The 26,705-nt window shown below is 41.6% G+C and overlaps 1 protein-coding gene across 1 annotated transcript in view; it reads left to right on the top strand.

Annotated features, from left to right (window-relative positions):
* Window positions 1–26,705, top strand: part of USH2A (usherin) — a gene marked incomplete at both ends in the record, with an annotated part of 645,989 nt that overhangs the window by 429,743 nt on the left and 189,541 nt on the right. Inside the window, 6 exons of the mRNA XM_080923960.1 lie at window positions 2,131–2,465; window positions 3,394–3,516; window positions 10,563–10,726; window positions 19,011–19,220; window positions 20,574–20,776; window positions 25,445–25,557. Coding sequence (XP_080780086.1) covers window positions 2,131–2,465; window positions 3,394–3,516; window positions 10,563–10,726; window positions 19,011–19,220; window positions 20,574–20,776; window positions 25,445–25,557 — 1,148 coding nt within the window. The remainder of the gene's footprint in view (window positions 1–2,130; window positions 2,466–3,393; window positions 3,517–10,562; window positions 10,727–19,010; window positions 19,221–20,573; window positions 20,777–25,444; window positions 25,558–26,705) is intronic.

The raw sequence follows: 26,705 nt of genomic DNA, 5'->3' as shown, positions 1-26,705 counted from the left end.
TCAAAGCTGTGTAGGGGTCAGAGACTGAGAGACAGGCATCCTGTAGTTTCCTGTATTCCTCTCTGGGCCCTCTCCTTGTTCCAAAGCCAGGCATCCATGGTCCACCTCTACACACCACAGTCAGATTAAATTTTCATTTCTTTAATACCCCACATGGGGTTATTAGGTTTGAAAATTAGGGTTTTGTTTACTTGGTTGTTTTGAGGGACAACTTGTAGTCGAGCGCTGCTATCACCTTGGTTTATCCCTGGTCTGTATAGTGTCACCTGAAGGAGCTACTGTTTAATAGGGACAGTGGGAGAAGTGACACAAACTGAGTCCACTGGAGACAAATAAAGTAAAATATTAGTAAGTATTATAAAGTAACATATTAGTATTACAAAGTAACGGATTAGTAAGTGTTACAAAGTAACATATTAATAAGTATAAAAAGAGTTGCTACCCAGGCCCACACCTGAGAGACTCCTATTGAGGATGACACACTGAAGTTATGCCTAGGCTTCTTTGTGAGTTCAAGGACAGCCTAAGTAACTTAGTGAACAGATATCACAAATGTGCAGAGAAGCCGAGGCTGTAACTCGGTGGTAGACTGCTTACCTGGGCTCAATGCCTGACCACTAAAGCATTACTTACATCCTGGTAAAGACAAGTATTTAAGGAAAATTAGAAAACACACAGTAAGTCAAGATTATCTTCTTAAAATCTGACTATCAGGAAAAGAAAGCATCTCAAAATCATTATATTATGTGAAAAATTAAATCTTTTTACTTCTGTATGATAATTTCTTGGAAAAAAATATTTCATTTTGAAAGTCAGTAGAAAGTCTCTACTCAGACTAAAATGGACAGTTCAATAAAACTGTAGAATAATTTCATGTTTGAATATAAATCTAAAACTTTTGAATAAAATATTAGCAAATTGAGTTGAACAGAATATCAAAGAAATAATAGAATGGACCGAATTTGATTCAATTCCATAAATGTAAGGAAATCTCAGTAGCCAACTGTCTCTCAAGATGCCTTTTCTGTTAACCAATTAAGGAGAAAGCCTATTGGGTTTTTTTTTTCCCCACAAAAAGACTTACGAGGGGTTGAAAAATTAAGAATTTAATTTTAATTTGCAATTAATAATAATTACCATTCTTTCACTGAACTCCAGTTCAGATCCCAACAACCACATGAGACATCCCATAACTGCTTAACAACTCCAGTTTCATGGGGCCCGACACCATCTGGCCTCCTTGAGCCCCTGCACATGGTATACATAAACTCACACAGGCATCCACAAGTATGTAAATAAAAATAATAAATAAAGTTTTAAGTGGCCTTATAAGATTTTGGAGCCATTTCTTTACAAAATAAATAAGCAAAGTAAAATCAGATTCAAAAAGGATTTCAAATAGGATTCAGCCGATAGATAGGTTACCACAGGAAAGCACTTAGTACGACTGAGAGATAAAACTGAGGAATAAAAATAAAGCGCAGAAATCACCAGCTTGTACAGCGACAACAAAGCTTATTTTATGGTGCCACTGGGGACCTCTAACTTTGAACCCTCGTCCACTAGGCTCTTGTATGCTGAGACTATAATGTGCCATTGCTTTATTTGTTAAACTATACACCGTCTTCAAAAATTCAACTGTGACTCTTTAAGAAAAAAAAAAAAAACACATATAATGGCCACCTATCCCCAGCCTTTGTAAAAGTAACGGCTTCATCCCACATGCCCACAAGGTAAAGTGAGAAATTTTGTTTAATTGAGTTATAAACACTCAGACTCTCAAGTCCTGATGCCACTCTTCTGATGCATGTGGACGTGTGAATTTCCTCCATGTGCTTCCTCTGTGTCCTTTGGAACACCCATGTGGAGATGAGTCACCAAGGTGTGCAGGAGTCTGACAAGCCTAGAAACCACTGTAACTAAAGCCAAGCCTAGGAAGCAGCTTCTCCTTAGTTCCTGGCTTTCAGCTCATGGACCCTGAGGCCTTCATTTCTGTCGAGCCCAGAGGGCTACACTGAATGTAGGCCTTCAGAAAATGACCTCTGGGCAATGAGGCAGGAAGAAGGCTGGGTGTTGTGAACTTCACTTGGTCAGTTCTAGTGTTCTCATACTGATGGTCTTCTATTTCAGGTGACTTGGAGAGCCCCACTTATCCAGAATGGGGCCATACTGAGCTATGAGATTCGAATGGCGGACCCTCTCATCAAAATAACCAGTGTGACCTCGCTTGTGTTGCGTCATCTGGTCAAGCATCTGACTCCTTTCACTAACTATTCAGTCACCATCGTCGCTTGCTCTGGGGGTAGCGGGTACCTAGGAGGGTGCACGGAGAGCCTACCTACCTTTGCTACCACCCACCCAGCCCTGCCTCAGGAACTGGCCCCATTGACTGCAAGTCTTCTAAGCGAATCTTACATTGGGATTTCTTGGCAGCCACCATCCAAACCAAACGGACCAAATTTGAGGTAGAGAAGGCAATTTTGCTTTGGGGTTTGTTTAAGCTGTATCACTCCAAAGAAGGAGGAGGAGGGTGGGATTGTAGTCACAGCACAACGCAGAATTAATTCCATATTGCATACCATACCTACCTCCACAAACTCAGAATTATTACACAGTATCCTCTATTGTTAACAGTTGTATAATATCACACTGTACATCCTGATTCAAACAGAAGCAAGGGCGCTCACCAAGTAAGAAAGAAAATCATAATGTTTGAAGTAGACTAAAAACCATCAAATACTTACTACATGGCTAAGAGTTCGCTTCATTACTCTGTTCTTACTTTTAAAAGCTGTTTTCATTCTGTTGGACAGCTCTGGCGTGTGTTCTGTGTAACGTGGTGGGACAACTGTGTCTCTGAATTACAAAGTTCATGCTGAAGCTGCCTCCCTATCACTGCTAGCTGCAGACTTGTGAAGAATGTTCTCAGAGATAAGACAGGAGCAAAGAGCTGTGATTCGGAAATGGCTGTGCAGCAGCCAGAACCGGATACTTAGGCAGGGGGAAAAAAAAGCAGAGTAGATAATATCATTGCTTATAAAATTTTGATGGTAGGAGTCTTAAGGAAATCATTAACTTGATAAGATTTTTGTCGTCCTACTTGGTGTGAAGCTCTCAATAACTAGCGAGCAAATCTGACACAGAAATCTAAAATGTTACCATTCCCACTGATACCCAAAAGTGTGAGTACAAATGATAATTTCCAATTAACAGAGAATAGGATAGTTGCACCAGGAAAATACACTTATCTGGAAATATGTGATAATTGCACTGAGGTCTTATTTATGCTCGCACGCATGCATGAATCACACACACCGGCCATTAAACTACCTGAATCTCAGCAATAATGTTAGTCGAGACAATCACAATATTCCTGCCTGTCTTTTGCTTTAGATACGAGCTTCTGAGACGTAAAATCCAGCAGCCACTTGCTTCAAATCCCCCAGAAGATTTAAATCGGTGGTACAATATTTATTCAGGAACTCGGTGGTTTTACGAAGATAAGGGTCTTAGCAGGTGAGATTACAAAAAAAACTATAAAAACAAATGCCGGTGTTTAGTTTGGGGCATGTTGAATAGTTCAAAGTGCCCCAGCGTCTTCGTTGTGTGCACCTGTTATCAGTCACACGGTAGAATATGTTCGGTCATTATCGGAGGCATTAATCATCCAAGTGTAGCCAAGGCATGCTCACTGTTTTGCCATTTCAGCTGTGCGCTTGCAATGAGCCTTTCAAGTCAGACTTGGGGGTGTGGGGGCCCCAGCCTGTTGCCTTTGTCACAGCTCTATCTGGACATGGAGTTTAGTAAAGGAATGTGGAAGGACTGAGTGTGCAGGGACCGTGGGGATCACTGGTGTGCCTCCTGTACGTGTCTGTGCTCAGGGGTTATGAGTCATTGAGTTAGTGAGATTTGAAAGAATTGAATGTAGAGGTTAAAGCTAAAACATGAGCCGGCAGGTGGTATCTGTCAAAAACAGACGTCACATACTAAGTATGATCTAAATTCTCTTTCACCTCCTGCTAAGGAACCAGCTTTGTGAACCAGCCCATCCTTCACCATCTCTAATGTAATAGTAACATTCATTTGCCTGACGTAATTGTCGTCTCTGTCTGCTAACCTAGGCCTAACCCTGGAAGCTTTGAGCTTCCATACAATCTTACTTAGGCCTAGAATGCTCCCAGCCTCTAAAAATGGCTGCTGATTAATCTCACCCTTTCTTAGATCTTTCTGAACTCTGGCTGGCTGCTTCTACTTGGCTGTTCTGGTTCAAACTCTTCTCTCCACTGACTGATTGAATCTGGCTTTTCTCTCTCAGCCTCTGACTGTATTGCTTGTTTGGCTTCAAAATAACTGGCAATTTGTTCTAATCCTTTGACCCCTCGTCATTCCCTGACTCATTCTGTATTTGCCGGTGTCTAGCTTCTCTCTTCAATCTGTCTCTGTAATAAATTCTCCTGGTAAAATTACCTCCTCTCCCTGCCCCTCCGCTGCTCTCTCTTAAGTTACCTCTCTTTCCTCTCCATTCTTGTGAGAGCTGGGCATGTCCTATTCTGTCAAATGTCTTCCCCTCAACTAGACATCACTTTCAAACATGGCTGCTTCCTTCTACCAACTAACTTTACTTTCATTGTTTGGGACTAAAACCTGTATTAAGGGCAGGTCTGAGTAGACTTCTGAGACTAAATGTCACGGACACTTTTTTCCTTTCTACACTGGAACTTGAAACAGTAGTTACTGTTTTACTCAAGTAACTGAGGGACAGGAGCTAAAGCTCGGAGGGTACAGTGCTTGCCTGTCATGCTCAAATTGCTTTAATCCTGTGCAAGGAGAATAAAGGAAGGTAGAGACAAGAGGTCAGAGGTTCAAGACCATCTTTAACTATCTAGTAAGAAATTGCTTACTCCTCAACAACAGCTTGGGGTTAAAAGACAGGATGTGTTTCTTTTTCTTAACTTTCAAAACACAGGGGCACAAGTCTTTGTAACGTGAGACCATTCTTTTGTTTTGTTTTAATTAGCTCACTATGTGTAAGTTCAAAAGTGTTCAGGCCACTTCTGCCCAACGTGAGGCCTCTGACCAGTCTGGGGAAAATCTGGAAATTAGTCCCCAGAAGCACTCGGAGGGGGTAGTGCATAATGCCTGCTCCAGTTCCTGCCTTTACCAGCCCTGACAGTGACCAGGACTCCCCTTCTAGTGACACGCAGCTCTTCCTGCACACGCTCAGTGGACACTGCTGTCTCCTATATTGGGACACCCTAATGAACCTTTCCCCTGGACCTACTCAGTTTCCCTTGGAATCTGGGGGGAATGGCCTTTGGGACCAACCACAATCCCCATAGATACGAGAAAACATGGATGCTTAAAGACCTATTTGTGAAATTATGAAGTATTTGCATATACTCCACCGCAGGCTGGCATATGTTTAAATTATCTGCACACTGCTTACAATGCTTAGTAAGGTGTAAACACGAATAGCTGTTGTACTGCATTGTTGAGGGAACAAAACAAGAAAAAAAAAATGGTTCAGTACCAGATGCTGTTATTTTTCTAAATATTTTCCATTCATGGTTGGTTGAATCTGAGGATGTGGAACCCCAGGGCACAGAAGGCTGACTTTGTTTATCCTATTGATTTATCCATTTGGCTGTTTGTTCTTGTTCTTCTTAATTGAATTTGTCTCCTTTTAGAAGGCATATGTAATTATACATTCTCCCCAAACTCCCCTCTCCCTCTTTACTTCTATTTGTGGGAATGAACAGAACGCTAAAGTATCTTTTCACACCTCACTGTTTATATATTTGGTTTTCACTTGATGTCTATGGATGTTTTCCTTACATGTATGTCTGTGCACCACATGCATATCATGCCCATGGATGCCAAAAGAGAACATTAAATCCCTGCAACTCCAGTCACAGCCAATTGTGAGCCACCATGTGCGACCAGTGTTTTCAACCCCTGAGCCACCTCTCAAGGGTTCCATCTTGTTTTATTTTTATCATCTACAATGATCAAAATAAAGACATTTATTTTGTGCTTAAGTGACAGTTCTTTTGATTTATATATATAAATCAAAGAATGACTGGGCATTCCCTATAAAGATAGTTAAGCTATTTAAGGGAAACTGGTACCACTGCCTTGCTCAAGTGCTCAGCTTCTTATGCTGTATATTTTAATATGAACAAAAATAGCATTTACAAATCTTATTGTACAATTTCTATATCCTGAAATTCAGAACTTTCTTATAGTGATTTTGCCTTCTCTATCTTATAGAGTGCGGGCTATCAAGCCAATTATCCAGATAGTTTGACTCAAATAAAAAGCTTTTTGTTTCTGTGACTATCCTAGAACAGGAATCGTTGGTTAGGGTTAGAGAGTTGAAGCCCAGCATCGTATTGTAGGGTCTCTCAGATCCACTGTGAGAGACTCCGCTCCAGCAGGTTTGTTGTTGTGACGGGTGTGCAAGACTTTGTGGAAACCACACCTAACTAGCCTCTGCTCCACAAGCATCATTTATGGTGGTGACAACACAGGGCCATGAATTCTAATAATATGTGTCAATAAAATTGGCACAGTTTTGATTCTGAAGAAAATAACCCAAGTCATTCTCAGCTATATTGAGACGTTTTATTAGTTAATCAGAGATGCCTTAGCTTTTCATGCTGCAAGCCTGTATACATTTTGACCCAAATTATCAAAATACCTTTCACTGGATAAATACCTCCAGCAGACTAAAATCACTTGGCATTAAGAGCTAGCCCAAACCATACCACCTCCTCCTTGGTGATGTTAAATTCTGAAGTCTGGCTGATTTTTCATCCAAAGAGAAAGGGGGGAATAGAATACATTTTAGATGAACAGTCTTAAGTTTCCTTCTTTGTAAACCTCTCCACAGGGCTGGAGGGTGGTTCGGTGAGTAAAGCCCAGGCTATACAAGCATGAGAACACGGGAATCTTACTTAGATCTTCCGGATTCCATGCAAAGAAACTAAGTGCTGCCGCCTGTGCCTGCTTCCCAGTACTGGGCATACAGCGGGAGAATCCCTAGGGTTTTCTAGCCAGGTAATCAATGAGTTCCAGACTGAGTGAGAGACTCTAGCTCAAAATTTAAGGTGTCAAGAAACCGAGCTAGAAAAACAAGACAGTCATTACTGGCCTTCAGGACTCCAGGCCCCCAGAGTTCACACAAGCTTATGTAAAGAATAAAAAAAATGTCCCCCTCCAGGGCACCAGCACTCCGGCTCCAAGGGAACAGTCAGGCAGCTCCTTGGGCTTTGCATCCAGCACTAAGTGCAAGCATTTAGGAAATGAGGTTTGAATGAATGAATGGATGAGTAATGAGTGTGGTGTTAGCCTTTTGGCAAGTACTCTTTGCTTTTGAAGCAGTTTGCCCAAAGAATCCTTTGAGATTCAGTAGGGACCATCTTTTTGCTGGACACACGCATGTTTGTGTCACCTGCCAAATTGCGTGATGGCCTGAAATCTGTGAGGCTGATTTTGACTGATTTAGGAAGTGTTGAATCACCTAAGTATTTGATACTTGTGTGATATTTGATATCTGATAGATAAACAGATGGAACCTGCATGAACTACATAGAACCTGGTAGGCTTCCATTTTCTTTCCCCAGTAAACAGAACCTAATTAACTTTTCTATTCATTTGTGTTTGAGCGGCTGGACTCTGAAATGAGAACTGTTACTTAAGGAAGATTTTCACCCATCCTATTTTGCATGAAAGAAAAATATCAATACTGTGTGTATTACCTTAATAGTCTACATTCACTGTGGGAGCAGAGATCTGCAAAGATGAGTCTTGCTATGATTATACAGTGTCAACTGACCTATTGTTCTCCTTAGAGACATTCACTTTATTATTAAGTGGAATGAATGTCCCATTTGGCACCAACTGTCCACGGATTAGTTCACTGACAAGATGGCAGAGAGAACAGGAAAGCCTCTTCCCTACAACAACCCATCCTTCTGGATGCATAGGGGTAAAATATGAACCACATAGTCATGTAGACAAGCCACGGGGACATGCCACTACTCAGTAAAGATTGTTTTGGCGGAAGCAGATGGAAGCATTGTGGTTAAGACTGAGTAGCTCTGAGTTGGGTTCTTGGTGCCTAGTCAGACATAGCCCTTCCCCCCTGTCACTCCAGATCCATGAGGATCAATACCTTTTCCTCAGGCACAGCATCAGAACTGACATGTGCACACGCCCACGCGCCGACAGACATAGTAAAAAATGAGTTTCAAACTCACAAGGTAGAAAATATATGCCATTAAGATACATAAATTTAGTTTTTAAAGTTATGTTTGCAATGAAAAGTGTACATTTTGGTTTTTCATAAAGTAGAAAAGAGATTGTAATAAAAGCTGCAGAAGGTGGGGCAGGAGAGATGGCTCGGCAGTTAAGAGCACTAACTGCTCTTATAGAGGACCTAAGTTTGGTTCAGATCATGCAAGTCAGGGTGCCTAGAAACACCTGTAACTCCAGCCCCTGGGCTTCAATGCCCCTCTTCTTCTGGCCTCTAAGGGCACCTGAAAGCACACGTGAATGAAAAATTACTTACAGTTCTCTGTAAAAGTTAGAGAAGTGACAGAGGCAAATGCGGAGTGTCACACGAGTGCGCACTGACCTCTCAATTAAGTGAAGCAGTGTCTATCAGAGTGACCGAGTCCTCAGACGTGAGGAGGAACACGTATGCAGCCCTGCAAACCTTGGCAAACCGTTTAACTTCTCAGGGTCCTGGGGTTTGATCTGTTTTCATCTCTAAAACAGAGAAGACATTTCGTTATCTGAAGGAGATGAACTCTAAAGGCAGTTCTCCTGGGGAAGCTTTAGTACCACCTTGAAAGTCACTTTTCCAGTTGCACCTATCCATGTAGCCTGTGCCTTCATTGTTCTATCTGGTGTGTGTGTGTGTGTGTGTGTGTGTGTGTGTGTGTGTGTGTGTGTGTGTAGTGAACTATCTAAATTACATATTACATAAAATTATAAAATTCCTCGAAGTATCATAGGAGGGAGGCCCCCGAAATTTATACACAATGAACATTATTAGCGCTATTAGCTTCACACAAAAAAGGACTAAAACCATGGTGTTATTTGGAGCCATAAAGGTTGTTAAATATACAATAACATCAATATATGGAAGAAAAGCTCAAATATTGTAGTGGAGAAGATGAGGTCTGGTCTTCAGCTAAAGGAATAAGGCTGTTTTATGACTTGAAATACAATTATAAGTATTTCACCCAGGGACAGAGCTAATGAAACCAAGGTCACGGGTTCAATTCCCACGTGAGCCATTAGCTCCCCTTCCTTCTGTTGCCGCAGACCCGCCACCCTCTTAACCCTGACTCTCACCCTTCACATTCACCCTGGGGTCACAGAGGATGCAGAGGTAAGTCAGCCCCTCCCCTCGGCTAGAAGTCTTTAGGTCAAGCCCCAGGCATGTGACATCATCCCGACAGGGGCAAAGCAGATTATTACCGGGTTGTTATTGTTATTATTATTACTAGCTCAGCCCATTGGCTGTGCCCAATGCTGCAGCCGGTTCAGACGCCCGCATGTGAATCTCGACTCTCCTGAGCAGTCCAGTGGCCTGGATAAGCTACTTAATACTCTGACCTTATTTTCCTCACTTTCCAAATCAATGCTGTAAAGGCATTTTATAGCGTTAGTGTGAGGAGTGGACACATTGTTATGGGTCAAAGAATCTGGACCATAGGAGGTAACTTGGTGGTTGGCTTTCCGTTGCTTTGGTCCTGTGCGCCAGTTAGTGTTCTGTGACTACAAATAGCTTTTTCCTACTCAGGTAATTTTGAACCAAAAAAGATAAAGCTACTGGGCTCCCACTTGAAAGAAGCAAAGGGATGAGGAATTAAAGTTACAGTTTCGGGAGGTTCCCATCATTCTCCACATCCGTGTTTCTCCTCTGTCAAAGTGATAGTCTCTTTCCTCCACACTGTCTCAGATCGACAGGCACAGAGTAGGGCCCAGTGCACCTTACTGTCACCGGACTCTCAGAGGGATGATCTTGTGCACCTTGCTCACAGCTGGGGTTTAATTTAAGCGTTTATCTGCCAGCCAATGAGATCCCAGGGACGGCAAAGAGGTATGGGAAGGAAATGATGATGGAGTCTGATATTTGAAAATAGATGAGTTTCCCTAAAGAAGAGAATAAAACTCTGGATGGTACTGGGACAGAAAGCTGGCAGGCTGCCAACCTTGTAATTACATCTCGGATTGAGCCATAATCCTTGCCGCCTCTGAAAACAGTAAGAACGGGGAGACGATAACCCGTGTTTATTTTAAAGACTGATATTTCCTTACTGCTTCCAAATAGAAAGCTTTCCTGATGCTCTGGTGGAGGCTGGAGAGTTGCAGAGATAATGGTACATTTTGTGTAAGGAGAGAGGAAAGGACGTGTTTCCTGGAAGGAAAGGGAAACCGTGTTTTGTGAAAAGGAATCCTGTATTTTGTGAGGGGGAAAAATGCCTTTTGTCTTCCACAGAACATATTTTTAAACATTTGTTTGTTGTTTGTTTAAACCAAACCCTCAGGTTCACAACGTATGAATATAAGCTCTTGGTACACAACAGCGTGGGCTTTTCAGCAAGCCGAGAAGTGACAGTCACCTCCTTAGCAGGCTCTCCAGAGAGAGGAGCCACTGTCACCGCAAGCATCCTTAATCACACAGCCATAGACGTGAGATGGAAGAAACCAAGTAAGAACGCTTTGGATGTCTCTCTCGCCCTCTGAGCGCTGTGTTCGCTACTTTCCTGGTGGTGTGTATGTTCACAAATGCAGATGTGTTTATGATCACATGTACATATCCACATGTATACGGGCAAGTGTGTGTGGCAGCCAGAGATCAACTGAAGGTGTTTTTCTTCAGGATAATTGTTTCTCTCACTCTCCTCCGACTCACGGTTTTTCTAGCAAGCCTCAGGGATAAACCTGTTTCCTAAGCACTTGGTTACAAGCAGACATCGTTCTGCCCAGTGGTTTTATGTGTTCTCTGGAGATGGAACTTACACTTTCAACACCATCTTCCAAGGCCTGTGATGGTCGACGTAATAGACAAATGCCTCCTTCTCTCTTCCCGGACTCATGCACCGCGCCCGTATTCACTTCTGATGGGAATAGTTCCCACCAGTGAGGAGATTAGATAACAGAAAAATCTGTCCGCTTAACATCCAGGTTCTGTGCAGGACTATGACCCTCTACACTCCCAGACCTACGACCGCATTCCTCATTAACAAGAACCACACACAATGACATCAACAATGTGATGGATTTTCCCATACATCACGTTCAGTGCCCATGTTGGCTGGTGAAGGATCTTACCTTGGCCTGACAGAACACTTCTTCTAGGGGGTGGAAAGAGCACATAGATGAATCTATCTGTCTCCAGAACTTTAGAAAACAAGGTGAAGGAAATCTCAGCTACCTAATGGTATGGCATTTAGCATCAGATCTGCCAGTACATGGAGCCCTGTAAGAGTAACCAGAAAAGAAGCCCTGAGTCTGTCATGGAAATGTTCACACACACCATTTTTCTGGCATGACTTGAGATCTGAAAATGATGGAACCAAAATATGTTGGTATTTTCACAAAATACCAAAAAGTAGGCGCTAATTTGTACAGCTGTGATTAAAATATTTTGTTTTCTAAAGATAAACATTCACCACCAGAACAACCATCCACTATTGCTCACTAAGGTGTACGTAACAGTGGCAACCAGTAGAACTGGCTGGATGGATCCAGGGATATCACGGCCTGGGAAGACCCGAGTGGGTTTGCAGGTGCTCTCTGCCATGTTCCACACACCACGCTTTAGGGCTAGTGTTTGATGTCCCCAGTGCAAAGCAGAGCCATGTTTATAATAGTCACCCTCCATCATTGATAAAAAACCCAAGATGGAAGGAAGGGCTGCATGATCTCAGGCTCCGTGTTGGGGTCTGTGGTCACCTATTTCTGGAGCTTTGAGCCTGTGCTGAGGCAGTGCACAAGGTGGGTGTGCAGAATGGAACAAAATGGAGGAAGCTCCTCGAATCCTTGAAGCTTTGAAGCAAAAGGAACAAGGCTGTGTGTCAGCATTCATGTCAGCAGCGTGTACCCTCCTACTAACCTCCGGTTCCTAAGACGCCACCGTCTCCCACTACAAGAGGCTGAGAACCAATCCCGGGTTACGAGGGCATGAGGAATGTTATGTGTAGGGGCAAACACTGTGTTGATCTATGCTTCGACCACGTGCTGTATCTTTAAAAAGACGTCAGATTTTTGGCAAGGTTCTTGGTTTTTAAATGACCTGTGATGTTTCTATTAGAAATAACTTGAGCCACTTTAGTGGAAATTTTTAAATTAATTGATGTTATGATTACCTTTTGTCACACATCTCCAGGAAAAATAGGTTTTATATGAAGCTGAGTTTATTTGTGAGTTGTGTGTTACAAGTGCATGTATGAGGGTGTGTGTGATCTGTGTATATATGACTGTGGGAGAGAATATGTGTTATGTATGTATGTGTGTATATACATTGGTGTGGGGGAGAAGTTGGGGGGTCTGTGCATGTGTGAGAGTGTGTGTGAGAGAGTATACATGATGTATGTGTGTGCATATATACATTGGTGTATGTGTGTGGAGGCCGTGTATGTGGATCTGTGTGCCTGTACATATATGAGAATATGTAATCTATGTATATGAGTATGTGTGATATGTGTATGTACACATGCCTATGTGTTAGTGCATGTATGTGTGATGTATGTATATACACATATACATTGATGCACGTATTTGTGTGTGTAGGTGTGTATCGGTATATGCCTGTACATGTATGTGAGAGCAGTATAATCTATGTGATGTGTGTGTATGTGTGTATGTGTGTTTTTACCCATTCTTCTCTACCTTGCCCACCAAGTTATCTCAAGAGCTTGTCCATAAAAGTAGCACACACACACACACACACACACACACACACACACACACACACACACACCTTGTGATACTTGAACACTGAAGTGAAGATATGGTCACTGTGGTCTCACTCACATACATCCTCTGTGATGTCGTTGCGTCCCTGAAGTAGCTGTGCTTATAAAAGCTGACAAACCTAATAGATGTGAAGTGGCCCGCTGACGTTCCATTACCTCAGTCATCAGCACCTCTGACCTCTGGGATGTAGGTAATGCAATCTGCTGTGATTTCCATTCATACCTTGGAATCTCTCAGATAACTCTGGGAGCACAAAGGTTACCTCCGAGCAGGGTCGGCCGTGTATGCCTGCTGCAGGATCCTCTCCCTCCTCTCTGCAGCCCACTCTCTTCAGCAAATTAGCTAGTCACTCCTGTGTGAACGATCTGCCTATTTTCTCAATTTTAATTTTAATGTTTTCTCTTGCTTGGTAGAAGAAAAATTGGCACATAACCTACTAAGTTGAACAGGACAAAGCTGGAGTTTAGCACACCTTGGAGTTAAAATTCTTAGGAATACATTTTTACATCTTTCCCTAGTGAACATCATCTCTCAAAAATCATAAAATAAATATCTGTGTATAATATGTGTGCACATGTACACACACACACACACACACACACACACACACACACACACATTCTTCTGGACTGAAAGCTGACTCAGTCTGTGGGCCAGGCATGCCTATGACATAATGAGATGCAAGGGTAGGAGACTCCACTGATGACCCCAGCACACCTCATCTGTAAACACAGTAGTGAACAGAGACTATGTCTAAAAGGATAAGGTGGGCGTTGACACATAAGGCTGACCTCTGACCTCCATGCTGCCTCCTAACCCCCTTTGACCTTCATGCATGCACCATAGTAAATGTGTACTTAAACACATGTACCTGCACGTACGTGCACACACATCACACAGAGAAAGTTATAACAAAAGGCATGTTATTCCTCTGCTGTGATATGTACAAACACACATCAAGAAAAAGAAAAAAGGAGTATTTTTGACACATCTTACCCACCAAAAGATGTCACCTAAAGGCAACAACGTCTACTTTCATTTTAAAGATTTATTTCTAGTATTTTAGTTTAGTGAGTGCCCGTACTTAGTGGCATTTTTTACTGTTTCCCCTTCTCCTTCCATTTTGCATATAAATAAGGAATTAATGAGTTATTTTTTTCTTTACTGTAATCCTCAATGTTTGCTTCCTAAATTATTTTCATTGTTATATAATATTATACACAAATGATATACAAATATATGTCATGTTTTTCAAAATGGCTCCAGTACTTAGGATCAATCCTTAAATTTTCTCAGTCCTAATTTCTGAGTTTCACTTCATCTTGCCATCGGCTGGACGGTGATCCAGAGAGTTTACTCATGAACATTCTTTTGCTTATTTTACTATGGTTATGAGTGTTGTTGTTGTTGTGTGTGTGTGCGTGCGCGTGTGTATGCCTGAGTTCTCAGATAGGTCAAAAGGGAAACAACATGAGGGAGTTGATTCTCATCCCAGGATGGCTTCCAGAGTTAAACCCAGGTAGTCAGGCTTGTCTTTCTCCCGGGATCATCACGAGAGTTATTTTTTTAAGATTAATTTTTTGCCTAGTAAGATAGTAGTTCTGTCATCTTTGCACATTCTAGTTTTCTCAGCACAGCAATATCTTTTTCTTATGCATAAACAACCTTTTAAATGTATGTATGTAACAAGGCTGAAGAGATTGCTCAGCCATTAAAGGCTAGGCTCACAATCAAAAATGTAAAAGTATGTAACATGCTTAGCGCCAATGCTTTCCCTCAAAACATGCTGCTGATACTCCATTCCCATCAAAGGTCCAGTTCCTTAGCTGAGCTGTCTGAAGCCTGTCTGACTCTCCCCCGCTCCGAGCTGCTTTGGGTGTGGACCGGGCAGTCCCCTGGTTCATGTGTTCACACACTTAGTTCCCAAGTGGTGGTGCTGTTTTGGAAGGTTGTGACACTTTTGGGACCTCATGCCCTGCTGGCCAAGCTAGGTCATTAAGAACTCATCTTGGAGGTCTCCATGTCTAGCCCTCTTGATACACCAACAGCCAAGAGCCTCCATTACATAATCTTGCCTTCCCCATCGGAATGGACTTGTACCCTCTGAACCCCTGAGTCTAAATGAACCCTCCCAGAGGTTGTTGCCATTGGGTGTTCTATCCCAGCAACAAGGAACACAAGGAGCATATCCTACTTTGTAGATACACCTTAACTTTTAGTCTACTTTAGCCATAGTGTACTGTGATATACCTGCATGCGGATATGTTGTCAAAGATCTCGGCAAGAGAACGTGGTACTGTGGGTGAGCCCATAGGTTCATATGTTCAAATACGTAGGCTCAGCTTAGTGAAACTGTTTGTGAAGGATTAGGAGGTGTGGTTTTGTTGAAAGAGGTATGTTGGCAGGTCAGCACCCTTCAGGTCTCTGCTTTCTGTCCTTCCTTTTTAACCACACACAGGATTCACTCTTAGCTCGGGCCCACAGTAATGGAGTCAGACATGTCTGGCCTTAATCCTCTATCATTGACTCAAAAGAAATGATTCTTTCCTTTAAGTTGGTCTCTCTAATATGTTTACTATTTAAAACTTAAATAAAATATATTTTAATCATACTTTTTTTCCAACTCCTCGCAGAAAGATCCTCCCACATCCCTACCCACCCAACTTTATGTTCTTTCTCTCTAAAAATAAATTTATTTCTAAAAAACTATCAAAGTAATACACACACACACACACACACACACACACACACACACACTTGCACATGCAGGCATATGCACAAAACAGAGAACAGTAAGATACAAATGACCAAAACAAGTTAAAATTAACAAAAACATCACAGAATTTATTTTGTGTTGGCCAGGTACTCCTGGACGTGGGTCCTGCCCCAGAGTGTGTTTGGTATTCACAGTGACATTCCATAGGCAAAAACTGATTTTTTTTTTTTTTTTTTTTTTTGTTTGCTAGCACGTATCAATTGTAAGTAGCTTCCTGTGAGGATGGGGTTTGGTATCCTTTCTCCTTCTCTCTCTACAATGTCTGCTTTGAACCTGTGCTTGTCTTAACCATGCTGCCAGTCTCCGTGTGTCCACACTGTCTCAGCCCCATTGTGTGTAAAGACACACTGTTTGTGTGGAGTCACCCACCACCTCTGGTTTTTACACTCCTTCTGCTTCCTCTTCTGAATAGACCCCTGAGCCTTAAGTACAAGAGTGGATAAAGACATCCAATTATCTCCCAGTACTCCAAAAGTCTCTCTGCACGTTGCCCCACTACATGTCTCTGTTAATTACCATCTGCAAGAAGATGCACCAGAAGCTTCAGAAGCCTCTCTGAGTGTCGAGCAAGGCACTGCTCTACGAGTATAGCAGAACATAATCAGGAGTCACTCCATCGCTATGTTCCTGTGGCAGGAAATAGCAGCAGGCTTTCTCCTAGGTCCAAGACTTACCCAGTCTCAAGTTCATGGTCACTTTAGGAGTGTCAGGTATAGAGTCCACCTAATAGAGTGGGCTTTAAGTCCATTTTTTTAAGCGGCAGGTTACTCCTATATCATATATGCCACTACTGCCTGAGTGAGACTTGCAGGTAGATACAGCTGTTCTTTGTACCTTGTTACCACTTCGAAACAAACATTTTTCTTTACTCTTTGGTGTTGGGTATCTGAAACTCTGCAGATTTTCTTTATTCAGTGCAGGTTTTAATTCTTCCCTGGTGTGTGTGTGTGTGTGTGTGTGTGTGTGTGTGTACTTCTCTTTCATATCCAAAGTGGATCTCTACAGCATCCTATATCAAACCTCTTCATAATTCCAGGCACTGATTTTCATCTGCCTCATGGTTTCTTTTCATAAAGACATGTCCCTTTGTGTTATTTTTGAAGAACATTTTTCAAATGTTTTATAACCTCCCCCCCCCCATCTCCTTCTTATGAAAGGGAAGAATCTTCTAGACAGCATCCCCGCACCCCCACCCTTGTCTAATGAAATGAAGAAGAAGCCATATAACACAATTTTCTCCTTTAGAAAAGAAAAATTATATTCAAGTCACTTCTATCAATAGACAGAAAAAGACGAATGTTTCTTAGGAACACTCACCAGCTGTCTCTTCTGAACTAATTCAGTTAAAACTCTCCATGGCGCCAAGAGGGGATAAGGTCACTATAATGTATAAGTCCCTAATTTGTGGCTCTTCAGTCTTTTAAATGTTTCACTGACTAGGAAGAGGCACCGTGGCATGAGCACTGAAAACAGACTGTGTATTAGGCCTTGCAGAACATCTCTGTGGTGGTGACTAGCTGCCCCTGTAGGGACTCCACAGTTTAATATCTTCAGATTTGGCAAAAGGCAGGATGAGGCAGAAAGGTGACTCTCGCTGTCCGGGTACACTGCCTCTTTCTAATCCAGAAAGAAGAACATTCCCAAAGGCTTCTGCATCAGGACTAAGCCACCACCTTTTATCTCATCCCTAGGGCAGTAAGTTCTGTGTCAAGAGGGTAGACAAAGGGTGGGCAGGTGAAGGGCTTTTCTTCAGACCTTAACATACTATCTATGTTCTTCGGCTCTCAATGCCAGTCCCAATACATGTAATCTATAAATCTAAGGGTGCTCATGAAGAACATCTATAACACAAGTAAACTGTAATTACCTTTGTCTGCTTGGCATAATCCACCTACTTGTTACAGTCTCTCTAATGTGGAACATGTCCTCTGGGAATAAGGAGAAACCCACCAGACAGGGGTAAATAGAAAGTCAGGTGCTCTGGGCAATTGAAAGATTCTCGACCCCCCCACACCCATCCCCCTTCAACAGTGCAGAAGGAATAAACAGTTGCTGGGATTGGGGATGTTTGCCAGCCAAGTTGTGAAAGGAAAGACAGGTTCAGATGGTAGTGCAGCCTGCAAGAAGCAAGGACAGCCCCAGGGTGGCTGGCTTTGGTGTCTGTCCACTACCCATCCTGGGGTAGGATTTCCAGTGATGCAGGTGCTTTTACATTACACATGCTCCTCATCAGTGACCCTGTCACCCATACTCTCCTTAGTGACCCAGAAGAGAAAGCACTGGCTCACCAAACCAGACTTTGCTACAAGTGACACTTTGGTATTTTGTCTGTAGTGGGTACCCTTCCTGGGGTGAGTACATGGGTATGTGTTGTGTCTCCCCAGGAAGTCTCTCATACAAGCATTTGGAAGCACCCACTTTGTGTCATAAAGGTTTAGCCTTCAGATTAGCCCGATTGCTTGAGATATCAAACAGCACAAACTTGGCACATAAGACATCTCCTGTGCTTCGGAATGGCCACAGATTAGTGAGTGACATTCAAGTAGGCTAGTGAGAACCATTTCTAGTGAGAAAGGAACTCTCTCATAGACAACCTACGTGGCTTTGCTGAACATGACTAATCTTGTCATTTAGGAAAGAAGAGTGGATATGTGTGTTGTTGGTGACATCCAAGGAAAGAAACCCCTCAATCTCAGGGCTTACCAACTTCATTACAAAATCTGACAGACACAAACCCTTCCAACCACCCTGGCACACCTATCCCTTTAAAATATTTCTAGAGATAAAGCAAAAGACGTATCATGGTTATGGGAGAAAAATCAAAATTAAATTTGCTTTTTGTGCATGGGCCCCACAATGTTAATATAAAGGGATCTTTGAAAAAAGGCACACAAATCCTCCACAATATGTGGCTTTTCATTTCACATAGATATGTAAATAGTTCTGTTGACATTTTGTAGGTTCTTTGAATAACTGTAAATAGCACAATTAGAATATTTGAAGGAAAAAAATCAAAGTATATGTTCCTTGATATGACTTCTCATTTGATTCTAGAGTGAAGAGAAAAATAAAATTTCTTTAAAACTAAAATCTACCAAACCAGTTTCAACACCCAAAGAAAGTTCCAGAACAATTTATAAAGTAGATTGCTTCTATCTCATTCTAGAAACAGTTAAGAGAATTTATTCTGCCTTTTCTATCTGCTGCATAAACAATGTTCTGTATTTTCTGTTAACAGCTTTTCAAGATCTACAAGGTGATGTGGAATATTATATACTGTTTTGGAGTTCTGGGACCTCGGAGGAATCTCTGAAAATCTTCCCAGATGTAGACTTTCATGTCATTGACCACTTAGCCCCAAACATGGAGTACCAGGTTTTCCTCTTGGTTTCCAATGGAGTCCATGCAATCAACAGCACAGCACTGCGTGTGACCACTTGGGAGGAAGGTGAGTGAAGATGTCAAGGATCTCTTGGCCTCAGACATGCCTATGGCATTGTCGATCCTTTCTGGGGCTAACATCAGTCACCCTTCCTTTATAAAATTCCTGATGCCTAAAGGAAGGGGTAGGAACCAAAATGCTTAGGTTCCCCCTGTCACAAAGGGACAGATAAATAGACCAGGACCCTTGCAACACGAGCTTCGAGCCAAACTAATCAGCCATCAGTCCAGTTTTTTTGCTTGTCGGTTGCAATGAAGGCTTAGTTGGGAGCCAGTTCACATCAATAAAAGGTGACATTTAGCAACGTTTTTTTTCTAAGATTAGTCCTCAAAAGCATGGTGCATTTCAAAATGACACCCAAGCTTAGGGAGAGCTCTCCTTGAGTCACCAAAAAAAAAAAAAAAAAAAAAAGATAGTAGGCAGAAGCTCAGCATCAAAGAAGAATTGCATGTCTGGTTTTCTAAGCCAGTTAGTGAGGGAGAGGAAGTCAGAGAATCAACTTGTGAGTGGGAAATGAGTTTGGAATGGTCTTTCTAATCTTTCTGGCTTTATATGGTCTCATTATAAACATTATAATATCGTTTCCTCCCAAGCAAGTGTTCCAGGCCATTAGCAGAGCCTTTAAGTATGGAACCCATCTCCCTTTGTGGTGCCAGAGGTCGGCACCTTTTGTTTATAAAATAGGATGAATCACAAGGACGATTTTTCAACTAGTTAAGATGAGTTCTTATGATAAAAATAGTCCTTGGCATAGTTATTTCTGACATGCTTGAATAATTGTGTAATTTAACGCTAAGCAAGATTTTTTTTCTAATGTTAGATTTCATCATTACCTATGGTAATCAACACTCAAAATCATTTACATAATGACAATATTGCATTATTGCTTCATATTGCTTGAGTTACAAGCTAGTAACAGGGAACATTTTTTTCTCTCTTTTAACATTCCAGCAGTTTTCCATGTACTTGAATTTTATTATTTTATTTTATTTGGCTTCAGGAGCAAACCCCTCCCCCAAGGAGCTATGAAGAGAAGAGTTGAAGAAAGACAAACACTAGACAGTGGCTAGAGGTGCAGACGGGTGGGTGATTTATCATTCAGACCCCCCTGCCCACAGAGCATTGAAGGTTAGCACTATGCTGGTGGTATGAAGCATTTTGCCACCCATTCCTTTTGGTTTCTGACTGAGAGTCTAATAAGCCAATTTACAGAGGACTCCAGACTGTGATGGCTTCATCATAGGAAAGCAGATAAGCAAGGAGCCCTTTGCTAAGCCTCCACACCAATCTGCATTTAGTCTAACAAAGTGCTTCTGCCGAGACAGCTGGAGCTGATTCGGTTCCTTCCTTTAATTCTAGAGCCTCGGGGCATGCTTCCCCCAGAGGTTGTCATCATCAACAGTACAGCTGTACGTGTCATCTGGACATCTCCTTCAAACCCAAATGTCGTTGTCACTGGGTCTTCTGTCTATGTAAATAATAAGCGCCACAAGGCTGGAACTGACGCACCAGGGTCGTTTATTCTGGAAGACCTGTCTCCCTTCACTATCTATGACATTCAGGTCAGACCACTGTTTTGTTTCTTTTTGGATGGTTAGACTTGTGGATGTGTTAAATAAAACATGCCAAGCGGTGCCTCTGAGGGGAGGCCCTTTGTCCTGGCTATGGATTGCAGTTTATTCCATGGGAAAGGGAAGGGAAAAGAAGGAAATCGACCGGAATGAAAGCTGTTTGCCGTGAGGACTCCGTAGACTTGAACCCCTAGAAGGGCTCCTGGCTAAGATGGAGCCGGTGGTGATGGCAGATGTGAGAAAGAGAAGGGCCCATTGATAAAAGGAAGTTAACCACATTATCACCAAGACAGTCTTGACACTTTGTCTTCTTAGGAAGTTAACCACATCATCTCCAAAACAGTCTTTCTAGTTTTTCTTCTTTCACTACCTTTTGTTCATATCAAAACCTGAATTTACTTGTTGATGTAGAGATTTTTCTCTCTGTTCTTTTTGTTTCTGGCACTTTCTCGGAGAAGTAGCATTGCTCGATGGCTGTCCTGCTGTTCTGTCCTGGCTGTCCTGGCTTTCCGTCATCCCTTCCTAAGGGCATGGCATGGATAATGTGAAATAGTCCGTGCTCCATTAGCATTCCTGATGTCAAATGCAACAGGGAAACATAAGCAGCTAGTACAAGAAATACAAAACAAAACAAAAACTCAAAACAAAGCAAATAAACAAAAAGCAAAACACAGGATGTTCCCTGCAGACGAGGACTGACTCTGTTCCTCCTGGCTGCATTCAAGTAGGTGGTCTTCGGGAATCTGGAAGAATCTGCCAGCCCATGCCAGCCTCCCAAGAAGGATACTTACATACTTACACTACATGGCAAATTTTATCACAGAGTTCAGAGAGCACTTTGTCTTCATGAAGCTTTTGGACCTCTTCACGTGTATACTGAGTCTGAAACAGGAGAAATAGCAGTAAGGTATATGAGATACAAAGTTACCCTGGAGGAACTGAGAATCTTCTGAATGTCAGATACAGGAGATCACAAGGCCACGGAAAGAAACGAGTGACGGAAAGATTTCAGGAACTCAGCATTCATAAAGAAGGCTGCAATTTAGTAAATTTTTAAATAATCTATGCAACTTCTAAAATTCATGAGCAGTTCATGAATAATTTCAAAAAGGCATTAAATGAAGGAATTTTATTTGACCCCAGAAACATTTTGTCAGTGATGATGTGTCTGTCCGTGTCACATGTCAGTTTTTTTCTCATGTCTGCAAGGGAAGCACATCTATAGTGTTTTAATTAATTAATTTAATTAATTTTGGTATGTGTATATGTGTTATGTGTGAGTGTGTGTGCATGTGTGTGTGAGTGAGTGTCTGTGTGTGAGTATATATGTGTGAGTGTGTATGTGAGTATGTGTGTGAGTGTGTGTGTAAGTGTGTATGTGTGTGTGAGTGTGTGTGTTCGTGCATGTGTGTGTGAGTGAGTGTGTATGTGTGAGTATATATGTGCAAGTGTGTGTGTGTATGTGAGTGTGTGTGTGTGAGTGTGTATGTGTGTGTGAGTGTGTATGTGTGTGTGGGGGGATGTGAGTGAGTGTGTGGATGTCCAGAATTAACTAATTCATTAAAGTCTGGCTACAACCCTCCAGCCATCCCTACCAGGACAACAGGCTTGGTTTGATAAGCAACCAAAAGAAACCACAAACACAAAAAGAAATCTTCATGAATATTTTTTCCTTTGTGCTCTGATTTCTAACAAGCTATACGAGTTATGTTAGCACTAACTTACATTCTGTTACATTATCACATGCTGACTGACTGGTGTTTTCTGTCATACTCCTTAGAAAGAGTTCACATATAAGGAGAACATATATGGGTCAATTCATAAACCCATGAAATTACATCTTAGTGAAGGAAAAACTCCAGTTGGCAACAGATGCTGTACTGTGAGGTCTTCATCAGGTCCCTGTTGTAGTTCAGGGGTGAGCTCTGAGAATCAAGTATTGTCACCTGCCTTATATAACCTGCAACTCTTGAGCTGGAAAGGTGGTTCAATGGTCAAGAGCTCTTGCGCTACTGTGAGATCCTAGCACTCACATAATAATCCATGTGTCTTGAAATATTCTCTAACTCCAGCTCTAAGAAGTCTTGATATCTTCTTCTGGCCTACACACAAACATGTACATACACATGCACACACATAAGCATACACACACACATACACACACAGTCACACTCATGCACACACACACTCCAAAATATTAACTACCAGGCTAAGTTCAGGCTAGTGGTAAGAATGTTGGGGCTGTGTGAGCACATGTCACTCAATATTGAGCTATAGAACAAGGGCTAGTGTAGAAAATCATATGTCATGCCCCCTTTAGTAAAATGGAAGCGTTCCTCACATTGATGGGTCAGGTCAGTTGTGACCAGAAGCAAGCATATTTTAATTAGACTTGTATCACTGAAACAGAGACAGAAGGCCAAAGCCAATATATTTGAGTTGTTTCCTTAATCTCTATGTTATAAGAGTTGTTGTCTAGGGCTATCATACTTGGCGTACACATGCATGGCTGTATTTCTGAACGCTAAATTTTAGTGACTTTTAATGATGTTAAACATTGAACAGTGATGCCCAATATTTAGAATGAAACTTCTCTAGGCTAACCTCTTTTACAAGACAGCAATTGATTTGAAGCTGATCAAATACCCAGCCATCTTGTTGAATAGATTAATTTCTGTCCCCCCCCCCTTTGAAAGGGAATCATAACTTCAATTTTAAAACTCCATTTTTAAAGCCTTTTTGAGTAAATAAGGTAAACCCTTATGTTTACATTTCATTCACATGCTATACAACCTACGGTACTAGAAATGTGCTTGAGGCAGAGACTGGAAACATTTCGTTAGTTAGAATGAGGATACAGCATCATTCTTTCCTAATGTGAAAAGAAAATCTTTTGAAAGAACACAAGTAGATACATGTAGTCCGCTGCATGAACACAGTGTAATACTTAGCAGGGAAAGCCGTAGGGTGTAGTGAATCCCGGAACAACAGCTATGTTCAGCAGAGTGAGGTGTTAATTCCACAGTATCTTATTTTATCACCAGCTAGAAGGGAGGACTCAAGCTCAAACACGAAGAAGCAAGGAGACAGCTCCATTCCTGGCACCACCTCCTTCGCTGCACGTGACAAACATGTAACCCGTAAACACACATTGAAATGCATATCTCATCCTACAAAGCCGAACAATTATTTTATATCTAGAAGTCATTAAAAAACTACTTGGTCAAGAGCCAGTCAGAAAAATGTTGTACCTACTGAAGACATAATGAATTTCATTGAATTTCTTGGGTTCATCTCATTGTGTGCCAGAGTTTGTTATCTTTCTGGTATGCATAAAATTGATGTCATTGTATTTTAAGATAATCTACCTTAAAAACTGGTTTTTTGTATTTGATAGTGGAGGATCTTGAGAATGTTTAAGTCAGTAAACTGTTGCTACAAAAGGCAATATTATAATTGTACATAACACAGCTAATACAGTGTAGTAAGTACATGCCCAACTGCGGTTGAGATACAACACTGTTTGGAACAAAACGATGTCTACTAAATACAGTGTGGATCTCATCAGCCAAGTTCTGATGTAAAGAACAGAAGATCAATTGACTTAAAACTACAGAATTTGAGAATCGTTAGTATATAGAATTCTTTTGCCTGAGACACTGAATGTCAGTACAAGAACAAGTACAGTTCCAGGCTAGAGAGATGGCTCTGGGGTAAAGAGTACTTGGTGCTTTTGCAGAAGACTCACACTCCAGTCCTAATTCCCTCATCAGATGACTTCCATTCAACCATAATTCAACTTGCAAGGGATCTGTCACCTCTTTCTGTCCTCCGTGGGAATCTGCAAACACATGTTGCACATACACACACTCAGGAATACACATTTTTAAAGGTAAACGAGTCTTTTGCAAAGGAAGATTTGACTCTATCCTCTAATTGGAAGTAGAAAGATACTATGTGTGGTGGCCTGACCCTCAGCTCATTCCTCCTCCCAGCTCCTGGATGTGCTCCTTTTGGGTTACTGATGTTTGATGGGACCCATTTCCAACCCTACATTCTTCCATCCTCTCAGTTTTCGACTCTAACTAGGTGGCAGAATTTAAGGGGTGAGTGATGATCCTCTGCTGTGATTAAAGGGACAATACTATTGCAGCTGGAACGAATGGATATAAAATAGCTCAGCCCATTGGGAGGTTTCCCCGGGCTTCATTTTTCTCCCATTAGATATTAGCATTTAGGCAATTTGTTGTAAGGTGTCAAGACTTCCAGGAGATATCATCATTACACCACGTGGTTATAGATCTGGAGAGCACTGTGCAGGGATAGATAACCTATTAGGCTTGGGAATCACCACCTGAGCATCTCCCATTCTTTGACTGTTCTGAATAGATTAATAAGCCCTTCTCCTTGTGAGTGGTTAGAACCAGAGACCGAACATCACCATGCTAATCACTAAATCAATTGTCACGAGCCCAGTTCTCTATTCTGTTCTGAGCACATGCCACTGAACTCAATTCACATTTTTAAAAAATTGAATATTTACTAAGCCTCATGGGGTTATAGACATGAAGAGAGTCATATGAAGGGGGTAGATTCAGAGTGTTATTGCTCTGTTTTGAAGATGATTATATTCATTCCTTTCCAAACTAATCTTTGCAGGTGGAGGTCTGTACGAAAGATACCTGTGTGAAAAGCAATGGAACCCAAGTCAGCACAGCGGAAGATACTCCAAGTGACATTTCAATACCTATAATCCATGATATTACTTCAAGGTACCTAGCTTCTTATCAATCAATCTAAACAACTTTGATCATAAGAAATGGAAGCAAATATCAAAGAAATCAGGTTAGCCATGGAAATCTCACATAAGAGTTGCTGTAAATATGGGTGCTTATCAAATTTCTTGTATTTCTCAAGTAATCTATATTGCAAATCAGAACATTGAAAGCTGTTTTCCTGATTCCCATGTTTCTTGCCTAGTCATCTATTAATGGATAAATGTGTCCTTTTAATGAATTCTGTTGTGGAACAAAATATAATTTTAATCAGAATTAACACCTTATGACTCTTAGAAAATATTTAATTTATGTATTTCAGATTACCCCAAAGCTGAGAATAGATCTCAAATAAGTAGATCAAATAGTGTTCAGATAGCTGTTAACAAATGTATCAGATTCTTAATAGAATCTCTTTCTTTATTCTTTCCTTCTAAAGAAATTACCAGAGATTGGAGGGGAGTCCTTTAATAATTCAGAGTTGAGACTAGAGATATGGCTTTATGAGTTTGAGTCCAGCCTGGTTTACAAAGAAAGTTCCAGGTGAGTCAGGGCTATGAAGTAACAATAAACAAAGTAAAGAATAATAAGTAGCAAGTGCTTATTTTGGTAGCATATATATTAAAATTAAAATGATACAGAGACTATTAGCATGGCCCCTGCCCAAGGATGACACTCAGTAAAAAATTATCATTATTGTAATGGTTTGCATATGCTTAGCCTAGGGAGTGGCACTATTAGGTGTGGTCTTGTTGGGGGAAGTGTGTCACTCTGAGGGTGGACTTGGAGACCCTCCCCCTAGCTGCCTGAGGATACTCAGGCTGTTCCTGGCTTCCCTTGGATAAAGATGTAGAACTCTCAGCTTCTCCTTCACCAGGCCTGACTGGATGCTACCATGCTCTCACCTTGATGATAATGGACTGAACCTCTGAACCTGTAAGCCAGCCCCAATTAAATTCTGTTCTTTATAAGAGTTACCTTGGTCATGGTGTCTGTTCCCAGCAATAAAACCCTAACTAAGACAGAAGTTGGTACCAGGAACTGGGGTATTATGTGATAGGCATGACCATGCTTTTGTTTGGAGGAATGTGAATTTGGGGTCTTAGGATTTGGAAAGCCATGGAAGGCTTTAAATGGGGCTTAAT

This window comes from Micromys minutus, assembly GCF_963924665.1.
Source record: "Micromys minutus genome assembly, chromosome: 1".
NCBI classification, from domain to species: Eukaryota; Metazoa; Chordata; class Mammalia; order Rodentia; family Muridae; genus Micromys; species Micromys minutus.
This window is presented reverse-complemented; position numbering and strand designations above follow the sequence as displayed.